Source organism: Sesamum indicum, linkage group LG4 (genome assembly GCF_000512975.1).
Source record: "Sesamum indicum cultivar Zhongzhi No. 13 linkage group LG4, S_indicum_v1.0, whole genome shotgun sequence".
Lineage (NCBI taxonomy): Eukaryota > Viridiplantae > Streptophyta > Magnoliopsida > Lamiales > Pedaliaceae > Sesamum > Sesamum indicum.
In genome coordinates this window covers 3,325,327-3,344,696 of record NC_026148.1, presented here as the reverse complement: position 1 = coordinate 3,344,696, position 19,370 = coordinate 3,325,327, and the positions used below count along the sequence as shown (strand labels likewise).

The 19,370-nt window shown below is 36.8% G+C and overlaps 5 protein-coding genes across 9 annotated transcripts; 4 read left to right on the top strand and 1 right to left on the bottom strand.

Moving 5' to 3' along the window:
• On the top strand, positions 273-3,660 carry LOC105159917 (pentatricopeptide repeat-containing protein At1g80270, mitochondrial). 2 transcript variants are annotated; one of them, XM_020693582.1, is made up of 4 exons: positions 273-489; positions 591-623; positions 894-1,488; positions 2,238-3,660. In XM_020693582.1, the coding sequence occupies exons 1-4, from the start codon at positions 455-457 to the stop codon at positions 3,483-3,485; spliced, it is 1,911 nt and encodes a 636-aa protein (XP_020549241.1). In that variant the 5' UTR covers positions 273-454; the 3' UTR covers positions 3,486-3,660. The 2 variants fall into 2 exon arrangements, with proteins under 2 accessions (XP_020549241.1, XP_011075441.1); XM_011077139.2 differs by lacking the exon at positions 591-623 and having other exon boundaries at positions 275-489.
• On the top strand, positions 5,300-7,945 carry LOC105159916 (F-box protein At2g26160-like). The gene is made up of 2 exons (XM_011077138.2): positions 5,300-5,340; positions 6,447-7,945. The coding sequence occupies exon 2, from the start codon at positions 6,455-6,457 to the stop codon at positions 7,568-7,570; it is 1,116 nt and encodes a 371-aa protein (XP_011075440.1). The 5' UTR covers positions 5,300-5,340; positions 6,447-6,454; the 3' UTR covers positions 7,571-7,945.
• On the top strand, positions 10,289-14,686 carry LOC105159913 (sulfoquinovosidase). 2 transcript variants are annotated; one of them, XM_020693277.1, is made up of 8 exons: positions 10,289-11,466; positions 11,603-11,735; positions 12,137-12,352; positions 12,525-12,680; positions 12,797-13,049; positions 13,284-13,696; positions 13,866-13,982; positions 14,055-14,686. In XM_020693277.1, exons 1-8 carry the CDS (start codon positions 10,472-10,474, stop codon positions 14,388-14,390), a joined length of 2,619 nt encoding a protein of 872 aa, XP_020548936.1. In that variant the 5' UTR covers positions 10,289-10,471; the 3' UTR covers positions 14,391-14,686. The 2 variants fall into 2 exon arrangements, with proteins under 2 accessions (XP_020548936.1, XP_011075439.1); XM_011077137.2 differs by having other exon boundaries at positions 10,293-11,466; positions 13,296-13,696.
• Positions 15,143-16,499, bottom strand: LOC105159912. Of its 2 annotated transcripts, XM_011077134.2 has the most exons (4): positions 16,286-16,499; positions 16,159-16,204; positions 16,025-16,066; positions 15,143-15,367 (listed from the first exon to the last, which is right to left on the bottom strand). In XM_011077134.2, the coding sequence occupies exons 1-3, from the start codon at positions 16,404-16,406 to the stop codon at positions 16,051-16,053; spliced, it is 183 nt and encodes a 60-aa protein (XP_011075436.1). In that variant the 5' UTR covers positions 16,407-16,499; the 3' UTR covers positions 15,143-15,367; positions 16,025-16,050. The 2 variants fall into 2 exon arrangements, with proteins under 2 accessions (XP_011075436.1, XP_011075438.1); XM_011077136.2 differs by lacking the exon at positions 16,025-16,066 and having other exon boundaries at positions 16,286-16,497.
• Positions 16,933-19,200, top strand: LOC105159910 (50S ribosomal protein L18). 2 transcript variants are annotated; one of them, XM_011077131.2, is made up of 2 exons: positions 16,933-17,113; positions 18,611-19,199. In XM_011077131.2, the coding sequence occupies exon 2, from the start codon at positions 18,613-18,615 to the stop codon at positions 18,967-18,969; it is 357 nt and encodes a 118-aa protein (XP_011075433.1). In that variant the 5' UTR covers positions 16,933-17,113; positions 18,611-18,612; the 3' UTR covers positions 18,970-19,199. The 2 variants fall into 2 exon arrangements, with proteins under 2 accessions (XP_011075433.1, XP_011075432.1); XM_011077130.2 differs by having other exon boundaries at positions 16,946-17,113; positions 18,605-19,200.

The window sequence follows — 19,370 nt, the reverse complement described above, 5'->3', positions numbered from 1 at the left end:
ATATCCTCTTATTTTATAAAATTATAAGTACATTCATTGAAATTGTATTTGTAAACATATATATATATCGAATTGATATTGATCATTTCAATTCGATATTCAATATCTCATTTCCACATACCAAAATTTAATTGGGTACGATTCAATTAATTAAAATTAAAGCATCTCTGTGAGATGGGATCATACGATAAACAAACAATCATATGAAGACTAAAAGAAAATAGGCCATACTTGCCAAAATAAAATAAAATTTCAGATGACCCGAGTGATGTTTTCTGAAAATAAAGTGAGTGTTATGTGAATTACGTTCCCACCAGTTTCAGAAGAATATCTTTAACCACTCCCCCAGAAGGGCTTTTAGGGTTTAAGAATAGTATTATCACTCACTCTCTCTTCACATTTCTTTTTCCAGTTCTAATTCCTGCAATCAAAATCAGAAATTTGGAGAACTAGTATGTGGGCAGTTCGCAGAGCCTCCATACATCTCAGGTGATTCATTCTTCCAAATTTATCTCTATTTCTGAATGGGTGCTTGTCTAAATGCAGATTCATGTGTTTGAATTCGTGTTTGATTGTTCGTTTATTGATAGCTTTTGCTTGGATTTTGCTGGTGCCAAGGAACGGTACGAGAGATCAAGAATTTTGTACTTTTGGGGGTTTATATTTTCTGGGCTTCTCAATTCATTGCTTATGATGTTATATCAACGTTTACAAGTTGGAAATTTGTGCATGTCTGCCATCTTGTGTGCAAATTGCGTTCTGGGTGGATGCCTGCGTGTATCATGAGTATACCGCGTATACCGGTGTAGCCTCAGTTGGAAATGGTGCATGCATTTTTATTTGTCCTCTTTCCACCATCAGAAAGTATAACATGTGCGTTGTTTGTGTTCCAGGAATCGAGGATTAAGTTCAGGGACTGCTCGAGTTTGCTGTGGGAAATCGGAAATAGCAAGATGGTGTTTGGAAAATTATAATGCTGGAATAACTAAACCTCAAGGAAAACTATGTGATGGGTTGCTATCTTCTAAAAGATTTTACAATACACAATCAAGCTGTTCGAAGTCACAGAGTGAAATTCGCAATTTTTCATCGAAGGCTGGTGCTAGAAACAGTGAGCAGGAAGATGATGACTTGGAGGATGGTTTTTCTGATCTTGAAAAGCCTAGCTACGTGGCTCAAGAATCAACTTCTGGAGATGAAAGTGAGAGAGATGATGATCTGATCTCTAGGTCAGAGCTTTCTGAAGAGGAGGATGTTGCTGAAGACACACAGAATGAATTGGAGGTATTGGGTACTGAAACCGATGTTGAAGAGAAAAAATCACCCAAAATTTCTGCAATGACTAAGGCTATCCTAGATGCTCCTGCCTCGTCAGTTAGCACGGTTTTGGATAAATGGGTTGAAGAAGGAAATGAAGTGACCCAAATCGAAGTATCATTAACCATGTTTCAGCTTCGGATACGGCGATTCTTCACCAAGGCCTTACAGGTGATTAGTTTAATCCGTTATCATATGAAGTTGTAGTGTTTATAGCTCTGGTCTTGTCTTTGTTGTTTATTTCCGTACTTAAAGATCCAGTAATAGCAACCTTCATTTGGTTGGATTGTTTTTCTGGGTGTTGATTATGTATCAGAATGAGGCAGGAGCTTTCAGTGGGTAGTTAATACAGGGGTTTTGTTACTTATCAGTGCGTGCTAGGTATACTATCTATCTTTTAATTAATGAAGTCTGATGCCATTTTTGCTGTGAAGCCACTATTGAGGTTTTACTAAATTGGATGAGCAGTAAGTTCAGCACGGAACTCTTTCACTTTACGAGATCTTGAGTTACCAATAAAACCCATATCAATAATCTTTTTCTCTGTCATCATTCCTGTTGTGATACATTTTTAACTAATCTAATTGTACAATCATTCTTTCAGCTAAAATATGAGGCCCATATCAAATCTTCCTCCATCATTTTTGAAGTTTGTTAGGTCTAAAAGCTGTGCAGCAGTTTAGGAATTATATCAAGCTGTTTCTTAGATCTCTTCCAGAACCGTTAATGCATCAAAAGAGAAGAGAAATTTTTTAATGCTCCATTCACCACTGGGAATACGAGGCAATGGGTCGACAAAGCATGCTTCTCATTTCTTTTTGCATGATGTGTTAATTTCCTAACTTTTTGCAGTCCATCTGATAACAGTGATTGTAGATGATTTAGCGTTTGCACTGACATCTTAGCTTCACATCTCGCAGCTGTCAGAATGGGTGGAGTCAACAAGACATCTTGAATTTAATGAGAAGAATTATGCTTCTCGTCTGGATTTAATTGCTAAAGTACGTGGTATCTCTAAGGCCGAAGAATACCTTAAGCAGATTCCTAAATCCTTTAGAGGCGAAATAGTTTACCGCACCCTGCTGGCGAATTATGTTTCTTGTACAAATGTGAAGAAATCTGAGGAGTTGTTCAACAAGATTAAAGAATTGGAATTCCCTATGTCATGCTTTACTTACAATCAGATGCTAATTCTGTACAAGAGGGTTGACAAGAAGAAAATTGCTGATGTTCTTCTATTAATGGAGAAGGAGAATATCAAACCAACAATTTTCACTTACCAGATTCTGATTGATGTGAAAGGGCAATCTAATGACATAATCGGGATGGAACAAATTGTTGAGACACTGAAGGCTGAAGGGCTGGAACCTAATAGTAAAATTCAGACATCGCTGGCACGGTACTATGCTATTGGTGGCTTAAAAGATAAAGCTGAGGCTATATTGAAGGAGATGGAAGGAGGTGATATAAAGAAAAAACGTAGAGTTCGTTATTTGCTGCTCCCTATTTATGCTTCCCTTGGATGGGAGGATGAAGTTGAACGAATCTGGAAAGTTTGTGAACCTAATCCACAGGTGAGAGAATGCATGGCAGCTATTGAAGCTTGGGGGCAGCTCGAGAGAATTGAGAATGCTGAGGCGGCCTTTGATAAACTGTTGGAAAAAGTGAAGAAGCCCACTTCAAGGCATTTTGCTGCTCTGATGAAGGTCTACACAGACAACAAGATATTGGCGAAAGGAAAGGATCTCGTGAAGAGAATGGCGGATAGTGGCCTCAGAGTTGGGCCACTGGCTTGCAATGCTGTTGTGAAGCTTTATGTCAGGGCTGGGGAAGTGGAGAGAGCGGTATCTATACTCAATAAGGCTATTAAACAGAAAACAGGTAGACTGTTATTCTCTTCTTACCTCACTATCATGGATAAATACGCGGATAGAGGGGATATACACAGCGCGGAGAAGATATTCCTAATGATGAGACAGGCAGGGTATACTGCACGCCTCCAGCAATATCAATCCCTCCTCCATGCCTATATAAATGCCAAAGCTCCAGCTTATGGGTTCAGTGATAGGATGAAAGCTGATAACATTTTCCCAAATAAAGCATTGGCCAGTCAGCTCGCTCGAGCCAATGCTTTTAGAAAGTCTGAGTTGACTGAGTTGCTGGAATGAGGAAACTATGGGGTTTTGGGGGGTCACTACTTGAATTTGCTAGAATACAAACGAAGGTAAGATAGTTGCAGGATGAAAGTTGTTTCATTCTGGCTCTGTCGTTTGTTTCCCAGTTGGACGACACTTTATCCCTTGAATTATATATTACCCTGCGCTCTTCTATTCTTTACTCGCACTCAGTTGAGCGGGATAACATTTTAGAAATCTTGTCTCTGTTCATCTCATATATCAAACAAGTTACACACGAAAATTGAAGAAGGAAATCGTAGATGAGCTTAATCGAAATAATCGTATGGCTGAAAATGTAAATTCAAATTCAAGCATAGGATCGCGTTTCAGATCAACTGTTTTAGTATTTCAATAATTAATAAATTTGATAAATTTAACAAAAGAATAAAAGGCAAATTCCATCCAGCTTTTCAGAGTTTTTTTCATAATTATAAATACTTTTTGTTGTTTGAAAAATTATTAATACTCTATTTTTTCAGTAAATGTAAATTTTATTAAATAAATGGTAGTACTTCGGTACAATACAACATGAAAGGCTAGGTAGTCACCTCGACAGACCAAGGGATCCGCCATGAACGAAAAAATACACAAGTATTAATAGAAGGAGGTAAATCAACACTAAGTATCCGTTGTTGGATATCTTCAAGTTTTCCTACGAAATGTGCCCCACGTATTCTTCGAAGATTGGGCTCGCGCCATATGTGGTATATAAGAGAGTCTAATAGTGCAAAATAAGAAGTCGAGATACAATGCTTTCCTCGCCACATTTTTACTGCCCACATAACGTCAGTAATCCAGTCACGGTGGGGCCAGTCAAAACGCAGGGTGCGCCGGATCACCCTCAAGCAGTTTCTTGAGTAGGGGCAATGAAAGAAGAGGTGATTGTGTGTTTCAGTGGCCCCTTCGTTACACAAGACACAAGTGATTCTCAAGTGGAATAGCCAAGGTTTGTCAGCTGTAGAAAGCTTTCCAAGGATGGCGAGTCAAAGATAAACATACGGCGAGGAATCTTGAAGGAACCCAAGAGTAGTGAAAACTAACTTACCTTGGTACCCGCAGTTCTAAAAAACTTACCAAAAGTAGTGAAGACCTACCTTTGTAAGGAGCGGCTTACAATTAGTAATAGTAAGGCGAGATGAAATAAGTGGTAATCCCAAGTATTTAAGGGGTAAAAAGTTCTCGGAAAAGTGAAGTACCTCTAACAATTGATCCCTGATTCAATGGACTGCGCGTAAAAGAATCAGGTGACTATTCTGAGGACGGATCTTATTTTAACTATCGTCTAACAATCAGCACAATTTGTTAGTCTCTATTAGATTTCATTCATTTATTATGGCGAACTAATTAAAATACTCTCGCATATTAAGATTTATAATTCTATTTATTCAGAAACTTTTATAAATTAAGTAAATAATTTTTTAAAATTTTCCCTTCACATCACTCCATTTTCTTATAATTTTTTAAAATAAAATACAACAAAAGATAAAATTGATAATTTCAAATTCTATTCAAAAATTATATAATTTTATTAAATATTATAAAGTATTTATTATTTTAAAATAATAAAGAGTATTTATTAAATTTCAAGACAGCTGGTTATAATTTACCCAACAATAAATCATTCTTGTCCGTAATAAAATCAATATAAATGTGCTTGTTATTTAAAACTGGGTGGGCTGACAGATGTTGTTGCCCAATATAATTTAGCAAGCCATAAATTGGGCCCCAAAATTGGACAGGCCCACATTTTGGGTAAAATAAATTAATAAATAAATACTTGAAAATAAGCAAATAACCCTTTTCACTCTGCTCTGCTCTTCTGCTCTTCACACTTCATACTGCATTCGTAAGTTTCTCTCATTCTACTGCACATTTGAACGCGTAAAGAGCCTTTTAATTTTTTGCTGGAAATGCTGTTTCGAGAGTGAAATCAGATTTTTTGCTCCAGGTTTTCTTAGATAATTGTATTTTAGTTTTTGTACCTTTGATTTTAAGACGCAAATGAACTGAAATTTGCTTGGTGAGATGAGCTTTGAGTTGTCTATATGAAGATTGAGAAAACTAAGATTTCATATTCAGGGATGATGATTAACTCTTCCAAAGTAAGTTGTTTGGTTGATTAATTAATTTTATTGTGTTTTTCGAATCTGCGTTGATTGGGGGTTCGGGCCCTAGTGTTTGGCGTGCTGATGCTTTGGTATTTGTAATGGGCTAAGTTGAATTGATATTGATCTATTTGGTTGCGTTTGGCGCCAGAATACGGTGATAAACTGCAATTAAGTTGCTGGAGGACTGAATTAAGCATGGTAGCAATTCCTTTCTTTTTTGCGCTGTTTTTTTCCTTTTTTAAATTTTGTTGGATGAGCTGAGATATTAAAAACCTTGGGAGGTTGGAAGGAACCTTTGAATCTACAGGCATATTGATTTCTGAGGAGGGTGTAAGTCCGGTGTTGGAAGCAGTTAAGGGTGTTTTAGAAAGATTGACAGGTAAAACATCCAGGAAAACGCACGATAGCAATCATTAAGCAATATGAAGGTGTGAAGTTTGAAATCTTTTGTCCATGTTCGACTGAATTGGTTGTGTACCGTGGTTACAGTCCCAGGTCATTGACTAAATGAGTGGGGAAAAAACCAAATGACTTCTTGCTTCAGAGGCAGAATTCAGTTGCATTTGAAAATTTCATCTTCTTTTGAAGGTCTTTCATCTTTATGAGACTAAAAATGTTCTTGTGTTTGAGTTGTGTGCGGAAGAGTGTAAATGATTTAGTGCTTTACTTGTGCAGCAGATTAGTCCCTTTGTTTACGTGAGACTGCTGACTGCTGATTTATACTGCAGAACTAAAGCTGTTTCTTCATTTCTTAAGTATGACGCCTTTCTGTTTTCTCATTCATTACAGATTGCTAATGAGTTGACTATATAATCTGAAATTATCCTATTACATTTCGATGCAGGTCGAATAATGGCTGATTGGTCCGAACTTCCATATGATATCATTCACAAGGTTGCGACATATTTTATGGCCGTCGAGGATTTCCTTGCTTTTTCTGCTGTTTGTCGCTCCTGGAGATCAGTGTATGTGGCAAAGCAGTGGCATCAAAGTCCTCAAGTTCCATGGTTGATGCTCTCTGGCATTGAAAATGATAGCTTTAGAAGTTTCATTAGCTTATATAGAAATAAAGTTTATAACTCAGAGCTACCTGAGGTTCATGGTAGACGGTGCTGGGGATCTTCTTCAGGTTGGCTTGTGACTATAGGAAATGACCTTGACATCCGCCTTCATAATCCCTTTACTCATGTTTCTGTGAATCTTCCACCTAAGTCCTCATTAAGAATCCACTTTGGTGAAATTCTGGGTTGGTATGAGATCATAGAGAAAGCTTTTGTCTTTAAGAAGCCATGTACTTCACATGCAAATGAAGAGGACTTGCTAGTTATGATAATTTATGGACCTTTGAAGCAGTTGGCTTTTTGTAGACCTGGCTATAGTTCTTGGAAAACTGTCAAAGATATATCCCGTACTGGGTACATTGATGTTACGCATGTAAAAGATCAGATATTTGCTCTTTGTGGCTTGGGATCTCTAGTTGTTATTGATATTGATAGCCTAGCTGTTACTGATATCAATGGTCCAAAGGCTCCTGAACATGTTGCTTTATCACTTCCTCTGTGGCACTGGGAGCAACTAATCTTGGTAGAATCATCTGGAGATCTCTGGATGGTTTACCAAAACCGGACTAGCATTCGTAGGAGGTCTTCCGTCGAGTCTATAGAATTCTATGTCTACACTTTTGATTTTAGGAAGAAGCGGTGGCTTAGGTTGAGCAGTTTGGGAGATCATGCTATTTTTGTTGGTGATAATTGCTCTATGTCTATTCGCGCACCCGATCGTTTTAACTGCAAAAGCAATAGCATTTATTTTATTGGAAAAAGAATGGAACAACGGTGGCCATGTGGGGAGGTTCATGTCGATCTGGGCGTGTATAGCATAACAAATGGGATTTCTGAACCCCTTTGCTTTGGCCCTGATATCCCAAAATATTATTCTTTTCCACTTTGGGTAACGCCCACCTTCTAGTAGAGTGTTCTGCTGGGCGATTGAGCTTTGTTTTGCTTATCCTGCTCGATTCTCCATCCAAGGAACAGGATGAAACGAAAAAACATAGAAGTGGATATGCAGATTTTACTTTGCTGCCAGATCCCATCTACCATCTGAATCTCAGTAAGAGATCTCATCCAGGAGCAAGAGACATAAGATGTTCATTCAGCTAAAAAATTTGTTCCTACAACCGTCATCACAAGGCTGTGGTTCTCAAGATAACTGCAGTATTATGTGCTTTTTAATCCTATTATATTTGGCATTTTAGATAAGAATTACTAGATCAAATGTATAAATATTGATATGAATTGGATTTACACTTGGTATATAATTGGAAAGCTAGATCTTGTACTATTCATTTGTTAGTCCAGTATGGAAAGTTTATGCAGTTTGTGTGCCTACCATCTCCTTCCCATTGGTCTAGACAGCGGCAACTGTTTATGGACTCAGATAGCACTGTGCTACAAACATCATGATCGCAGTTCAGATCTTTTATTACAAGTTAGTATTTGTATCACATATTGGATGGCGTGTATATAAAGGTACAACGCGAGATGCAACACCAATTCATAATAAAACATCCATGTTGTCGCATGTGTTAAATGCTAATTATGTTAAGGACAACAAATTTCCTTATGGGCTAAATATAGCAAGTGGTGAATGGTGGAGGCGTCTTTGTTGCATATGACATGTTCTTTTCATGGAATTCAAGCAATCCTAGCTGAGTAAGTAATTGTAGAAAAACAGAAACGGAAGTGACTGATCAAAGGCTGCTTCCATTCCAAGTCCAGATTCAAATGCTTCCTCCAAATTGGTAAACTCCAATGAATCTGGAGAAGTATTAATACCCTCATAAGAATATAGGCCCAGAAAACGACTACATACATAATAAGGAACTTCATTTCTGAATCATGACTGAATCTTGGCCAAATTCTTGCACGTCAAGATTTCACCAGCTTATGTTATAGATATTAGGAATAATTACATTCTCCTCCATTAAGGTTTGGTATAATTAGACGTAGACCTCTATGATTTGAGAAATTACGTCCAGCCCACCTGAAGTTTGCTTCCGTCTATCAAATAAGTTTCTCTATTAATGAAAATTTACTGAATTTACTGATATTAACGAAAAACTTGAATGAAAATTGATATTTATCATCAATTAACTGATTATTGACTTATTGCAGGTCAAACAAATTTTTTTATGACTAAACTACTCTTATAACAGTGAAGATATACATTCTCGCATACATTAATGCATGAAAACATATGAGGGTAATCTGGTCATAAAAAAATTTATTTGACCTGCAATAAGTCAATAATGAATCAATCAGGATTAATATATATATATATATATATATTCTGATTTTTTTTTAATATAAACAAATTTATGAGATTAAAGAAGGGACTTATTTGTTAGATATAAGCAAATTTCAAAATTGTTATATGTAATTTTTCAAATTACAAGAGATTTACATGTAATTATCCAAAATCTCAAAAGAAGAGAGTGTAAATATTATTATTGTTGTTTCTCTCCCCACCCCCACCTTGGGGGATGGGAGGGGTTGTTGGTTGGGGTTGTCCAAACGATCCTAATGAATCTTGGCAAGAATCACGGCTTAAATGCATTATTCCAGTATGTCGTAGTGTGTTCATTTGAATCTGTCAAGAAAATCGTCTACATACCTACAATCCACTTATGGGCCAAAGTAAGACTGAGTTTGTTGTTGGTATATGTTCTCCGCATTTTATTACATTTCCCTCGATTTCTTCCATGAATTTTAGTTAATAAACCATCCATATTTACTCGGGAGGGAGCAAAAGTAACAATATGTTTGAAATTACTACATCATTAAGACCTAATAATGTAGTAATTTCATATAATACTCTCTCACACCATAATCATGTGATGATGTATATACCACGCTCTATAAATATGGTTGATTTTTTCTTAACCATCCCATAAGTTCTTAGTTGACTTTGAAAAGATCAGAGTTGAATTTGGTCTAATTGTCAAAAGAATTTCCTCATCTTTATATCAAGATTTCCTTTCATTTTAATTATTTACTCTAAATCTAATTTGTCAAGCACACCCGGCCCTCTTTTCCCTATTTGCTATTGGGTTAGATTTTTTTTTTAAAAAATAAATTGCGTGTATAAAGATGACATTATTTATTATATTTATAAAAAGATTTTATGTATGATTTGTTTATTTTTATTGAAATAGAAAATATAATATTATTTTTAGATTAATTACACTTAAGTCCTCTTTGAAAAATATAAAGTTACACTTTTTTTCAATTATACTTACACTTTACGTTTACACCTGATCTCCTTTTGTTAGCGTGGAACAAAAATGGTAAAATTAGCAAAATTGTTTAACTTTATTCCTTATTTAAATTTTCATGTAAATTGAAAATTTATGAACTTTTTTTTTTGTTGATCTTAGCGTTTTTTAGACAAATCCCAGGGAAAAAGAGTTAGGCATAAACTGAAAATTTTTAGAAGGGGTGTCAATATACTCTCAAAACTTTTCTTTTTGTAGAAAAATATAATTTCATATCTTCAAAAAGGACATAAGTATAATCAAATTCTGGTATTTTAAGTAGAAAATCCAACCCACTTTCTAGAAAGAAAATTTAAGAGCTTAATCACCCCCAAAATCTGAAAATAATGAAATGTCATAGATTAGATTTCATATAAGCATTTAATGCACTTTCATTTCACATCAGATACTCTAAAAAGCATCCTCCTTCCTGGAAATTCTAGAGCCATTTCTCCTCAGAGTTGGGAAAAATAGCAATACATACATGCATGTATGTGTTTATATATATGTGTAGGTGATGCAAGAAAGAGTTGATTTTGCCAAAGAAATCAAACATGGCATCTCTGAAAATAACAAAAAAGCACCATAAACACATCAACAACCCTTTCCCATCCAACCCAAAGACTCTTCCTTTGATTCAAGGAACTCTGGTTTTTAATTCTCAAACACTCCCTTCTCATCAGGTTTATGATCTTGGCCATGATTTTCAGTTGAATTGGTCATCAAACGATGGAGGGTCTCTCTCAATTTTCCACAAGTCCAATCCTTCAAGATCCATATGGTCCACCGTTCCGGGCCGGGCCTTCGTTTCCGCAGCTGTGGCTGATACAGAGGTGGAAGAGAGCAGGGGTTCGTTTGTCATTAAAGATAGGAATATCCACCTCATATGCAATCATCAAACCATTGAAGAAATCAGGGCCGTACAAGACTCTGATTATTTCACATCACATGCTGATGATCATCAAGGTTCATCGGTTTCTTGCTCCGGGGTGGAGAAATCGCCGGTTCTTCTGATCAAAGGAAGGGTTTTTAATGTGAAAGAGAGGAGAATGAGGAATGAAGGTTCTTTTCTGCATGAAAGTTCAGAAATATTGGAGAAGGCGGCAGGCATACATGCTAAGTATTGGATGCTGTTTGATCAGAAAAACAGTAACCAAGTAGGATTTCAAGTGAGATTTGGGAAACCAATTGGAGGGCAGCTACAGAAGTTCTCTCCAAGAAGTTATAGTTACAGAGGTTTTAGTCGAAAAGTGGGACGAATTCGGAGACTTCGAGTTGGCTGGTGTGGATATTTTTCAAGGAAGAGAGTGGTTATAGCAGTTTCACCTGCACAAGAGGAAACTGTTGTGATGAAGAATGCAGCCTGTCCTGATTTTAACAGGATATGTATAACATATTCAAGTGAAAAGAATGAGAGATTCTATGGCTTTGGGGAGCAGTTCTCTCATATGGATTTCAAAGGGAAGAGAGTTCCAATATTCGTTCAAGAACAAGGAATTGGGAGAGGTGATCAACCAATCACGTTTGCTGCTAATTTAATCAGCTACAGGTAAATCATTTCTGACACAACTCTCTTTTTAAAATGATTCAATGTTTGGACATTTTTGTTTGTGTTCTCTTCACAGATCCATGATCTAAGCATACTGCAAATCTGAGTATTTATCAGAAGTATGTTTCTAATGCAGGGCTGGAGGAGATGAGAGTACAACTTATGCTCCTTCACCTTTTTATATGACATCACAGATGAGATCAGTTTATCTAGAAGGATACAACTACTCCGTCTTCGACCTAACAAAGCATGATTCTGTCCAGATACAGGTAATTTTCACAATCTTGCTAATAGAACCAGCTCTGGTAATCTGGCTTGGTGCTAGTATCTAAATTTCCCCAGCTTATCACTGTTTGCCTTGTGCATAAATCTCTCTTTGTCTAGTTCATGGCATGACCCCCTTTCATGCTGAAACTAACACACATAATTCAAATACATGAAATTATAGGTTGATGAAGGAGAAGGCTTTAATATACTTGTCTAATTACTTTGCACAATCTTGGAAACAATTAACATAATGCCCCACAACCATAAGAGAGCCTGTGAATAGAACAAGAAATTGTGGAGTATATCTTTTTCTTTTTTTTTAACTATAACTTCCAAACAGATTGTGCTTATTCAACAATAAAGTTGGACCTCTAACTTGTGATTTCTGGCGAAATGTTTGCAGATACATGGAGATAGGACAGAGGGTAGAATACTGCACGGGAACTCTCCTGCTGAGATTATTGAACACTTCACAGAAACCGTAGGGAGGCCTCAAGAACTTCCTGCATGGATAATTTCAGGGGCCGTGGTGGGTATGCAAGGAGGCACTAGTAAAGTACGCGATATTTGGGCGGAGCTGCAAGCCAAAGATACGCCAATATCAGCATTTTGGTTGCAGGTAGAACACTAACCATTTAATTAACAAAGAAAAGAACTGAACTTAGAAGGAGATGATTCTTTTATATAAAGAATCTCAGACATTTAAGTTCTCCATTTCTTGTCCAATTGTTATATAGAAGCTCGATGTGAAGGTTGAAAACGTATAAAGTCACTGGGTGCTTATCTTGCAGGACTGGGTAGGACAAAGGAAGACTGTCATCGGGTCACAATTATGGTGGAACTGGGAAGTGGATTCAACTACATATTCAGGATGGCAGCAATTAATAAAGGATCTTAGTGCTCAGCATATTAAAGTGATGACATATTGCAATCCTTGTTTAGCTCCAGTATGTAGTTTTACTAGCAGCAACTGTTGCTTCATATGTAACATTATAATCTTGAAGCTGATATTAAATAAGAATGTTTGGCTTCGTTTTTTATAACCCTCTAAGTAATTATGTAGGTGGATGAGAAGACAAATGTAGGAAGAAACCTGTTTGAGGAAGCCATGAAGCTGGACATCTTAGTGAAAGACAAGAAAGGAAGACCATACATGGTTCCTAATACAGCTTTTGACGTCGGTATGTTGGATTTGACTCATCCAAAAACAGCAGGTTGGTTCAAACAGATTTTGCAAGAAATGGTGGATGATGGAGTCAGGGGTTGGATGGCTGATTTTGGTGAAGGCCTGCCAGTGGATGCCTACCTCTATTCAGGTTGGTTTCAAATTTGTTTTGCAGCCTGATATTGTTTATAACATGGAAATGGAAAATACTCCGAATATTATCGTATAATCATCCACAACATGTAACCCAATGGCAAGCAAACTAAATTATCCCCTCCTGTAATAAGTTGAATTTTTGTTATACCTATACCCCATAAAAAGACAGCACCACAGAACATGAATTTTAGTTCAGTAAATTATACATATTTCTCATCAAGTTACTTAGCAATTTTTTCAGGAGAAGATCCAATTACTGCGCACAACAGATACCCAGAAATCTGGGCAAAATTAAACCGGGAATTTGTTGACGAATGGAAAAGTAGTTGTCTTGGCAAGCAGAAGGAAGACCCACAAGAGGCTTTGGTGTTCTTCATGAGGGCTGGTTTCCGAGGTAGTCCAAAATGGGCTAGCCTGTTTTGGGAAGGGGATCAAATGGTAAGTTGGCAAGCTAATGATGGGATAAAGAGTGCAGTGGTTGGTTTGCTTAGTAGTGGACTTTCTGGTTATGCTTTCAATCATAGTGATATTGGAGGCTATTGCTCTGTGAGTTTGCCGTTCTTCAAGTACCAAAGAAGTGAAGAACTTCTCCTGCGATGGATGGAGCTTAATGCATTCACAATCGTCTTCCGGACACATGAAGTAAGTCTACTTACTATTATGGCCAAAGTTTATGCTTATCCAATTTTCATACAACTTGAACTTGTATCCAAAAGGCTTTTCAGCAAGCCTCATCATTTCTATTAACAGAATCAAGTACTTATCATGTTTAGTAGAATAATTTGCTTCCTATATTCACATTGTTGATCAGGGAAACAAGCCATCTTGCAATAGACAGTTCTACTCCAACCAAAGAACTTTATCTCATTTTTCACGGTTTGCAAAGATATATAAAGCTTGGAAGTTTTACAGGATTCAACTAGTAAAGGTAATATCATGTCTAATGGAGAGTCCTCGCAATTGCAACTGAAGTTCTAATCTGACTTTTGATTGCTTTTAGGAAGCATCTGAAAAAGGGCTGCCTGTTTGTCGTCACCTATTCCTTCACTATCCAGAGGACGACTATGTGCATAGACTGACATATGAGCAATTTCTAGTCGGCACAGAGATCCTAGTCGTGCCGGTTCTTGACAAAGGCAAGGAAGTAGTCAAGGTTTATTTCCCAGAAGGAGAGAGATGTTCATGGAAGCATGTCTGGACAGGAAAACTACACTCCAAACAAGGTTCTGAAAGTTGGGTGGAAGCTCCAATAGGATATCCAGCCATTTTTGTCAAGGATGGATCCAAAATTGGAGAAACATTTCTGGAAAACCTTAGAGAGTACAACATCCTGTAAAGCAGCATGATAGAACAGTGTCTTCAGGTGCAGGTTTCCGGATATAACTTAAGTGGAAATTATTGTTCATTAACATCCCAATAGTATTTTGGGTCTGCTAAATCTGTTGTACAAACTTTTTGTAAGTTTTCCATGCAATTGATCACTAAAATGTAAATTGCCCAACTCTACATGTGCTTTGATTCAACTCTGCAATTCCACTGTATAGTTGTTGAACAGGTGCTGTGTCTCAGGATGTTCTGCATACAGAGTAAAACAAGAAATGAAGCAGCGATTGCTGCTTTGTTTAATTTTAAGGCAAGGTATATCAGAGAAGTTATGGCTCAATATGGCATTGTGTAGATGCACTCTCCACATGCATTAATTAAGATGTATAAGAGTAATTTGATTTGGAAAAAAAAAATTGACATATAATAAATCAGTAATAAGTCACTTGGGGTATATATGAATTTTTATTCATTTTTTCTAATATAAGTAAATTTGTTAAATTTTAACTAACAAAGAAAACTATTTATTAAACTTAAACAAACATCATGGGTACTACATATGATTTTTCAAATCACATTAAATCAACATACAATCATACCAACCCTTAGGGGAGGACTATTTACGATTATCCAATTCAAAGCAACATTAACATAAGAAGACATCTTCATAAAGTAATCTTTAAATTGTCTTGAATTATTACACCCCAACTTAATGCAATATAGGAACCAACAGCCATGGACTTTGGCAATGCAGGATAAAAAAGATAGAAAATGCTGTGAATTCACCACATGTTCTCATTATTTCTTTTCAAGTACCATCCTCTCAGAACAGATACACAAATTCTAAATTCCACCGAGGAAGTTTAAAATATTTTATGTAATCAGCACAATCATCATAACTGATATTAAAGCAACAGGAAGCAAAAATGAAAGATCTATCTCCACATGTAGGCCTCTTAGTTGACCAGACACTCAGGTTCATATTTTCATCTGCAAAGTAAAAGAACCAGCCGGGTTAAATACAACTCTAAATAGCACAAAGCTGTCCAACTAGGGAAGGGGAGAACAAACTTCCAGCAAAGATTTCACAGTCATTATACAAACATGCAAAATATTAAGCCAGATACGATATAGTGGAGTCCGGTAGACATATTAGTTTTCTTTACCAACCCCTTCATAGTGATAAGTCCTCTTAAAGCATAATCTACAGACAACTTTACAAGTCTAATTCTTATTCGATATACACCATTTCACATTGGCCATACAATTAATGAAATATATGGCAAGAAACTTAATCACAAACCCCACTTGACCCTATTAATACTTTTCGGGAGATTGGCACCCATAAGACAAATCAAATAAAGGTTTCAATTGGTGAAATACCTAAGCTATAGTTGAATGAATAGTAAATGAGTCTGGCACCATGTTGCTTTTTTTCTGAGCTAAACCAAAAGTAATGAGTGCCATGTATATGACAAACCATGTCATATAAGACCAATTTATGCTAAAATCAAGAAAATGAGAACCAGCATTTGTCTTCTAGAAAAACGCACCCCTAAAAATCATCTCACATCCGTGAACAACCAAAAATAGATAAACAAGCTCGCAAATAGATCTAAAAGCCAGATGCACCAAATAGCAACGTACCAATCGGTCATTACCACATTGAAAAATCAGCATACTTCAGATCTAGAAACACGATAAACAAAAAGATAGATCTACATTTTACTATATTTCTTATAGGGCTTGTAAGGAAAGTCAAAAGGAGAATGAGAAGTTACTTTCGGTGGTGCCTCTGCACGAAGGGAGAGTTCTTCGCGTCCTCCTCTGAGAAAACACAAAAAAGAGTCAGGGTACAATGCAAATTTACGCAAAAAAATTGAAATCGTGGGGAAAAACAAACCCTACCCGTGAGGCCAAGTGAGAACTTGGTAATGATGGTTCCAGTAATGGCAAATCCGACAAGGAAAGGCCAATTACGGTTCCACTCTCTTCTGAAGAACACAGGCCATGGATCGAATTTCCTCATTTCACCGTCCTCTGGTTGCTGCTGCTGTCTCTCTCTCTCTCTCTCTCTTGTTTCTCTCTCAAATTCTCAGCGAGTATTCAAAGTGAAAGGAAAAATGAAAGTGTTGTGTGTATACATACTGGGTTGAAGCAGTGGGCCCAAAGAAAAAAAGAAGGCCCAAGGACCAATATGGACCTTTTCTGTACAACTAAGTAGCCTGCATTAGCCCAAATAAATCATCTTGGTCTGGCCCATTATACTCATATCCTGTGTAGCCCATTAGTGGCCGTAAAAATTCAGACCAACAAAATGGCCCAAACTAATGCTGCCATTGATGTAGGCCCTCCAAAATTCAAGCCCAAACAACAAGGACAATTTTGCTCGGTCAAAGTTTTTTTATTAGTCCCCCTTAGTTTTAGTGTTTGCTTCAATTTAGTCTCTTGTTTTTCAAAAACAGCATAATAGTCCTTGATCTTTAAATTTGCATCTGTCATGGGTGCCTTCTACAATTTCGGAAAATACAAGGTCATATTGCAATTTTTACTCTAAAGAAAGCAACACCCGTTTTTACGATGCCGAAAGGGGAGGTTAAATGCGAGTTTCAGTGTGATTGAAATCACGTTTAAGGCTGTCGTTCGGGTTCTCTCTCTCTCTCCGTACTGCCGTGCTCCCCGAGTATCGCCGCTGCTCTCCGCCTCCGTTTCGATCACCGCCGACTTCCAGCTTCCGTATGTAATCTGACCTTTCGTACTGGTTAACTTTTTGTCGTCAAGTTACTGAATTGCTATGCTAAGTGACCGAGGTTTTTGAATGGCTAAGGGGTCGGGTCTTGCCTTTATAGTAGTAAAGGAGTTTTCTATCTGAATTTCTTCATCGTAACTGATAAATTTTGCAGCATTTAAGTTATCTAATATTGGGTTTCTGATTGATGTTCTTGTAATCTCCACTGCCAGTTGTTAATTCGGGTACAGGAAAGAGAGGGGAAAGAATTTGCCTTATTTCTCCACTTGTTTTGAAGTCATTTTCTGTTTTTGGGTACAAATTTTTGCAACTTTTAAGTTGAGCTGCTAAACATTCTAATCAACTGTCTGGTCTAAAGTAAGTTAGCGGTTTTAGAGTAGTCATGGAGTGTACAATTAGTTGTCCAGTTAAATAGAAGCTGAAAATGTCTTGCTTGGTGATTTTATTTAAGCATTCTCAGATATTTAGTATAATTTTGCTTGTATGTTAGATCTATGTGAACATAGTTCTTGGTCAAAATGAATACACTGTGTAACCAAACAAAAAAAAAAAAAAGAAAGAAAATGACTACACTGTCAAAACCTTTTCAGGATTTCTTGCTCTTGGATTCATCCAGTTCTTTTTGTGTGAATTAAAAGATGCTGCAATGGGTCACATTGGCTCTTTTCTTATGTTTTTATGATTATGATTACTCTGCAATAAGCTGCGAATAGTTGTTTCCATAGGTGTATTATCTATTATGACTCTTGCTTCTAAATTTATTTCATCTATTTTTTTTCTGTCACAAGTTTAACATCATATCTTCCTGAAATATAATGCCATTTTGTAATTGAGTTAAGTTACTTATTCAATATATCCATCAGTGGGAATGTTCTCCAAAAATTTGGGAAAAGAAAATGTCTCATTATTCTCCTATTGAGTTAATGATGTGATTGGTAACAAAGCTATCGATCTCCATTCATTTTGCATTCAAATTTGATGGACTTGTGGAATGCTCCTAGGTTTATGATGGTATGTAGCTCAAAATTACTTTTTCTGGACTCTTGCTTTGGATTATGTGACCTCTTGAAGATTTATAAAGTTTCAGCAAAAATTTCTAAGTAGTACCTATGTCCAATGAAATTGATCCCTCAGCACAAGGGTCTAAGAGCAATCTAGATTGTGGTGTAGCTGCTTGAGTAAATGTTTTCTATGAATTTATTGTTAGAGGAAAGAGTCTATAGTGAAGTGTTTACCTGATCCATTCATTGTCATTGAGAAAGTTTAAAAGATTTAATCTTTATTCACTATATTCTTTCTGAAATGATGAGGTTGCCAATGAAAAAAATGCAATTGGATAAACTTTGAGTGTGATGTCTTTCTGGCCATAGGTCAACATTAGGAATGATTGTGAATGATTGACATATGGGTGCCTAAGGTATGCTAATGTTGAACACAAAAGATTGCGCTCACTCAAATTTGTTACTCATTTTCTGTAGAAACAGAAATGGTTATCCCTCCTCCAGTAAGGCCAGAAAGAGTGATGAAGTATCTCAAACCCTATGTCTTAAGGATGCACTTCACAAATAAATATGTAAATGCGCAAGTTGTCCACACGCCAACTGCAACAGTAGCCTCTGCTGCCAGTACACAAGAAAAGTCCCTGAGGCTGAGCATGGAAAAAGCTAAAGAAAGCACTAGGGATGTAGCTGCGGCTGCAAAAATTGGAAAGATACTTGGAGAGCGCTTACTGCTTCAAAATATACCTGCTGTTGCAGTATTCCTTAAGAGAGATCAGAAATATCATGGCAAGGTGAAAGCAGTAATTGATTCGTTAAAGGAGGCAGGAGTAAAGTTGTTATAGATATGCAACTGGTTTCCATAGCTCTCATCTGATGCTCTGCATTAAGGAACCAAAAGAAAAAAAGATGTTCAGAGCCCTAGTTTTATTTTGTCTGTTTTAGAGGATCAAAGAAAACATCAATATGAAGGCAGGTGAATAACACTCAAACTATGATCTGCACGAGTTGGCATGTTGATTTTTGGTTGTTTTGTTGCCGTAGTAGAATTGAGTTTTCTTGATGGAGCCATTAGGGTTGTTTTGAAAAACGGTCAGCACTTTAGTTTATGCTTATGCCTGATTCCCGTTACCTTATTCTTCTTTCTTCACAAGTGATCAAGACCACCACTATGCAAATCATTTGACACTGCAATCAAATCAGGGGTATGATGAGAGACTTTAATGTTAAATTTGACCGTGTAGCT